This window comes from Coptis chinensis, chromosome 6 (genome assembly GCF_015680905.1).
Source record: "Coptis chinensis isolate HL-2020 chromosome 6, ASM1568090v1, whole genome shotgun sequence".
NCBI classification, from domain to species: domain Eukaryota; kingdom Viridiplantae; phylum Streptophyta; class Magnoliopsida; order Ranunculales; family Ranunculaceae; genus Coptis; species Coptis chinensis.
Window position 1 is genome coordinate 68,253,983 of NC_141461.1, and position 6,097 is coordinate 68,260,079.

At 34.9% G+C, this 6,097-nt stretch overlaps 1 protein-coding gene across 4 annotated transcripts; it reads right to left on the reverse strand.

Annotated features, from left to right (window-relative positions):
• Window positions 1–445: 445 nt before the first annotated feature.
• LOC147494104 (chaperonin 60 subunit beta 4, chloroplastic-like) lies at window positions 446–3,746 on the reverse strand. 4 transcript variants are annotated; one of them, XR_015199023.1, is made up of 5 exons: window positions 3,529–3,740; window positions 3,196–3,365; window positions 2,795–2,887; window positions 1,617–1,865; window positions 446–1,495 (listed from the first exon to the last, which is right to left on the reverse strand). XR_015199023.1 is itself a non-coding variant. In XM_086566519.1 (4 exons), the coding sequence occupies exons 2-4, from the start codon at window positions 3,343–3,345 to the stop codon at window positions 1,824–1,826; spliced, it is 285 nt and encodes a 94-aa protein (XP_086422645.1). In that variant the 5' UTR covers window positions 3,346–3,365; window positions 3,529–3,746; the 3' UTR covers window positions 446–1,823. The 4 variants fall into 4 exon arrangements, 1 of the variants encoding a protein (XP_086422645.1); XR_015199024.1 differs by adding an exon at window positions 3,004–3,092 and having other exon boundaries at window positions 446–1,865; window positions 3,529–3,736; XR_015199025.1 differs by having other exon boundaries at window positions 1,593–1,865; window positions 3,529–3,728.
• Between the last annotated feature and the right edge of the window lie 2,351 nt (window positions 3,747–6,097).

Genomic DNA, 6,097 nt, shown 5'->3' on the forward strand with positions numbered 1-6,097 from the left:
ATTATCAAAAAAAAAAAAAAGTATGTAGTTTGAATTACTTATAAGGTCTGGAGTGTTTCTGTTGGTTTGCCACTTGAGCTATATAAGATTTCTAAATAAGTTGCTATTTGAATAGGCTTTAAAAGAAACGGATAGTGTAGTAGATTGAAGTGGGTGTATTACTTGTATTACTTAGAGCTGAATGCTAGTTGGGAAAACAGGTAACATCACCCATGCATCTTCTAACTGGTACAGAGAGCAATGCCTAACTAACATCTTATTTTTGTCAGAGGGATTCCTTTGAGCCCAGAAGTATGGAACATGACTACAGAGCACTGCATGGGATGGGATGGGATGTGGCGTCCAGAAATCTTTTGCTTAATCCTTGTTGAGCTAGGCTCTAGTTCTTAATGCAGCAAATGCATCTCTCCTTTTTTCTTTGAACTTAATCATTTATACAAGAAAGTTTTACAAACTAAGAAAATATTGCCGAAGAAGAAGAAGAAAGAAAAGAATATCCCAATTTACAATCACAGCATGGATCCCAATTTACAATCACAGCATGCACTGACGGATGAGATCCCAACTAGTATGGCATGCCAATTATCATGTATATAACTTCCCTCACAAACCTAGAACAGATAAGGATATCCGACTTTTGGCTACCGTTGAGAAGTGGAGGACCTCTACATTATGACATCTCTTGCCCCACATGCATCAGCACTAAAATTCGCCTCATCAAGTAGCTGAGAATTGCGTAAAGCTTTTAGCAAAAACTCAATCAACATGAATCTTTTTGGTTGTCAATGAATCCGTTAGCACTTCTGATCTTAGCCATCATCTATTGAAGGACACCTGCAACTCTGGCATAAGATCCTGCTTGATAGTTTGTTAACATAACCAGCTTCTATTGCGTATTGAATGTTCTGATAGTTAAAAAAGATGTGATAAAAAAGAAACCACGGGCGAATCACATAAAAAATACTTTACAGTTCCAGGAGAGTAACTAACCATCTAAATTTACCCATAGCTCAGATAGCATTCCATCTCGGCTCTTCATAATCAGTCCTTTCTGGAGCCAACCAAACAGATTCATAGCAAACCGTCAAAATCAGGAACATTGGTAGAACCATTCATCGTTACTATGTCATCTAACATCTGATAAATCACAGGAGAACAAGGGTGTGTTTTATCTGCAACACGGAAAGAATGGGTTTCATTACTAATGGTAATCCAACTGCACCCTGGCAGCTTCCTCAAACCTCTTCCTTTCATCTTTTTCCTCAGGTCTGCCACAACATCCCACCTCTTGACCGAAGCATATATATTTGAGAGTGATACATAATATGATGGATTCTGGGGTTCTAATTGAATAAGGGACTTATAAGCCAGCTCCTGCATATCTGAGTTTTCATGAACTGCAGAAGCACCAAGAAGAGAGCCCCACACACAAGGACCAGGTTTCACTGGCACCGTCCTAATGAACTCTGATGCTTTATTAATCTGACCTGCTCGACTGAACATATCAACAATACAAGCACAAATCTCCAGTTAGTAAGTCCTACTGAATTAAAGTGCTTAACAACCTCAGAGCAATTAAGAAAAGAACTCGCCAAACATGTGGATGCAGTGTATACATTTTGTAGTCTATAGGGGATTTAAGCCTTTAACTGGGATGATCTATACATAAATGAAAGAATTGTCACTCAGATGACTAATCCGTTGGTGAACGCTGCATCCAAGGCCAGTTCAATTTACACAGATCACATGGGGAGTACCCATCATTGTCCTTCAATTTTTTGTTGGCACCATGATTCACAAGAAATTCAGCTATGCCTTCTCTCTCACACTGATGCATAGTGCAGTGGGGTTTGACCTTCATTGTCCTGCATACAAAGAAAAAAAAATTGTGATTCGTTGAAGCTAAGACAGCTATTCTAGCATTAGAGACGCAGAAAAACAGGGGATGATGCTGAGATTTCCAGCATTAGAGACGCAGAAAAAAAGGGGATGATGCTGAGATTTCCAGCATTAGAGACGCAGAAAAACAGGGGATGATGCTGAGATGCCTTGAATGCAAAGTTTGTGCAATGTACATAAAGACTCTATTTTACTTGTAACACAAATGGAAAAAAAGGTGTTCCGTATATATAAAATTTGTAGGCTTTACATTTAAAATCTACCAGGTACTAAAAAGAATCAATAAGCAGCCACCTAATTTCAGGAAATCCCATACAAACAGCCTTACATTCTCTTAACCAGTAAAATCTGACAAATAACAAAATGTCAAAATGGACTATTCCATGTCAAAGATATACTGAACTAAAAATACAATACAGAAGAGAAAGCTGATTCTTGTTAGAACTAAGTCGGCTAAAGAATTATCAGGGAAGGTTTTGAAATAATAACTAAAAACATAAAATGTCCCAGCAAAAAAAAACATAAAATGAGGTTCCCAAATTTCATTTTATCATCAATAATTTGCCATGGAACAGAGCTATTTCTAAACATGAACGCTAGTGGCGCTCACCAAAATGGACTCTACAGCACCAGACTATGGTCCTTCTCAACTTAAAGGCTATCATGGCTCCATTTTGCCATGGAAGTTTGGGAATCATAAATCCACAAATTCTGTAGGGTGAAAAATAGCGGCTTAGACCAGCAAATTATTTCATAATCACATTGAGTTTAATACTAAATGTCTCTTAACTACCCATTATTACGAAAATTTCCGAGTTTGAAGATGGAGGGATAAACAATAACCCAAGGGTAATTTAACTGGGAAAAAGTGTAATATTTTATTCCACAATGTTACCTTCGATGGATCCATTATTCCAGCAGCCATTAAATCCTTGTAACAGTCTTTTGCAGCATTATATCCATAATTCACGTCAACACAGGACAGAACCTGAAAAATGGAAACCAGGCGTTCCAATGGTCAATAAACCATGACAAAAAGGATAACTATTTTTAGTTTCGGAACTGTAAAGTTACAAGATACATGTCCTCATGGAAGCTACCTACTCTATGACAACAATTCCATTTACACCTGCATTTTTAGCTATAAGTCTTGAAGGGTATGTTAAAGCCCTTTCAAAGATATCAGCACCAATCTGCAGTTAGTGACGAGTAAAAATATAATGAATCTAAAAATGATAATTACCAATATGAATGATATAATGGTTTAAAAACCAAGGGAGATTGTTCCCAGTATACCTCAACAAGATTTCGTATCTGAGCAACCCTTTTGTTTACAGCTTGTTGGGTGCTGCCATCTGTAACCATCAATGTTGAATCCTTCGTTATCACCACTTTTGTGGCAGTGCCTAACACCTCCTTTCCGACCTTTTCTATGTTTAAGCCCATCTCATCTCTGACTACTGTAGCTGCAATACAAGCACAGAAGAAGGTACCGGTATCATCAGAAAAAGCACTAGAATTACTACTTGGTAGACATAATGAAACTAAGCAACAAAACAAAGGAACAAAAAGAAAAATAACATGAAAAGCTAAAAACTTCTAAGCAACGGGAAATGGATACGTGTATACCTCGGAAATGTGAAGTCCACTGATATCCTTTAATGAACCAATGCTAACAAAATTGTCACCTCTTAGGGTAATGATGGTTGAAGACGAAACAAATGAAGAAACGACTAGAGACGTGGGGGTTGGGGTTGGGAGTTCCGAAATACCTCCAAAATAACCTCAGCAGTTTCTTTTTAGCTAGTGTCTGTTTACCTTGAGTTTGTTTACCTTGAGTTCGTTTACCTTGTCAACGTTTTCAACAATGGATTCGTGGGTTTTTTCTTTTCGGCTTTTTTGTGGACTTAAATTTGAGTAGTGCTACACAGACGGTCTTTTATACATATCAGACGGATATACTTTTATAGTTCATATCATAATATATATTTGGAGTATGAACAATGATCATAAGTTCATACCTTTATAAGTTTTTTCATACCAATCTCCACATTTAACATAATATATAATCTTAAGGATGAAATGAGTTAGAAATAACATATATATTGGAGTATGAACAATGATTGTTCATAAGTTCATACCTTAACATAAGGATATAGGTTTGTTTTTTATAATCACTCACAACCCAATCTCCACATTTAAATAGCCCATGAACTCAGTTTTTAAATTTTAATAACTCTTAAGGATGAAATGAGTTATGAACACTCATTGTTCATACTATACATCAACATGAGCTATGAGTATGAACAATGATTATTCATACCTATTTGGGGGGTCATAGCTCAACCTAAGCTATGAACAATCGTTGTTTATATGAAAACTCATTGTTCTTAGGTATGAACAATGAGTTTTCATATAAACAACGATTGTTCATAGCTTAGGTTGTTTATAAGTTCATACCTTAACATAATATATAATCAGTAACAACATATATTCGAGTATGAACAATGATTGTTCATAAGTTCATACCTTAACATAAGGATATAGGTTTGTTTTTTATAATCACTCACAACCCAATCTCCACATTTAAATAGCCCATGAATGTTTTTAATTTTAATAAACAATGAGTTTTGAACACTCATTGTTAAACAACTATACATTCATAGCTTGAGTATGAACAATGATTATTCATACCTATTTGGGGGTCATATCAACCTAAGCTATGAACAAACAATGAGTTTTCATATAAAACAACATGAGTATGAACAATAACATAATATATAATCGCTAACACATATACATATAACAATGAGTTATAAGTTCAATTAACATAAGGATATTCATATGAACAATTATTGTTCATATCTATTTAGGGTTATTGAGTATGAACAAAACACATAAGTTGACCTATTAAAAAGTGGCGTTTTTTTATTAACAATGAGCTTTCTGAAAAATCATATCTATTCTTAATTGGCTTTTTTTTATACCGCTTCTAAAATAAAATCAGCCTTTAAGTGAGTTGATTAATTAATTGGCACTTAAACTACCCGTGTTTAACCATCAATTAATTGGCGATCAATTACGTTGTTTACCTCTTAGATTCCGTTTGAGATCTTGAGTATTGCCAAACAGAATTGACTTGATTACACAATGAAATTACGCTAGTCAAATCAGGTTAAGCCAAGGCAATATATTCTAAATACAATAAATTAGCCCCAGGCCCCAGTTCATTTCAAAACAACTCTAGAGGATATGATTTTTTTTTATAATCTCACAAACAATGAGCTATGAGTACAAACAATGAGCTATACGAACAATGATTATTCATACCTATAATGATTGTTCATACCTATTTGGGGGGGTTCATACCTCAGCCCGAGCTATGAACAATAATTGTTTATATGAATACTCATCAACAATCACTGTTCATACATCACATAAGGTATGAACAATGACCAAAATGACATAAAATGCAAAATCGGAAAAAAATTATTTCAAATCCGGGATATTTGTCATTATAGAGAGAGAGAGATATATATATATAAAGTCTTTATTTGAGCTTCAGTGGACGACATTTAATTTGGAACGAAAAAAATGCTTGAAGATTTCAACAAACATCTAAACCAGCTTCAATTGTTTATAACAAGAAGGTAAGAGACATAAAGAAATACTTGCAAGAGCTAAAAGCTATTGAAGTATATATACTCAGGTCGATGTAGTGAAGAAGGCGATAAAGAGGTTGAATTGGAATCTGACTCCACCAGAGCTAGCAATGCAATCAACAAACTTGAGAAACCACCATGGTATTGTCTAATCTTAAGAATATGGTTTTTTTTATAATCACTCACAAACCTAATCTCCACATTTAAATAGCCCACGAACTTAGTTTTTAAATTTTAATAACTCTTAAGGACGAAATGAGCTATGAACACTCATTGTTCATATTATACATCAACATGAGCTATGAGTATGAACAATGATTGTTCATACCTATTTGGGGGGGGGGGGGGGTTCATACCTCAACTTGAACTATGAACAATCATTGTTTATATAAAGACTCATTGTTTATACCTATTTTAGATTTGAACAACGAGTGTTCATACCTCAACATGAGTATGAACAATTATTGTTTATACCTTAACATGAGTTATGAGCAATCACTATTTATATGAACAATATATCGGAATATGGGTACACG

Excerpts from the sequence above, each read along its gene's own strand:
- LOC147494104 (XM_086566519.1), bottom strand. The coding sequence starts at position 3,345 with ATGGGCTTAAACATAGAAAAGGTCGGAAAGGAGGTGTTAGGCACTGCC. Across the intron at positions 2,888-3,195 it reads AGATACGAAATCTTGTTGAG|GTTCTGTCCTGTGTTGACGT; the intron begins GTATACTGGGAA and ends TCCATTTTTCAG. Across the intron at positions 1,866-2,794 it reads GAATAATGGATCCATCGAAG|GACAATGAAGGTCAAACCCC; the intron begins GTAACATTGTGG and ends CTTTGTATGCAG.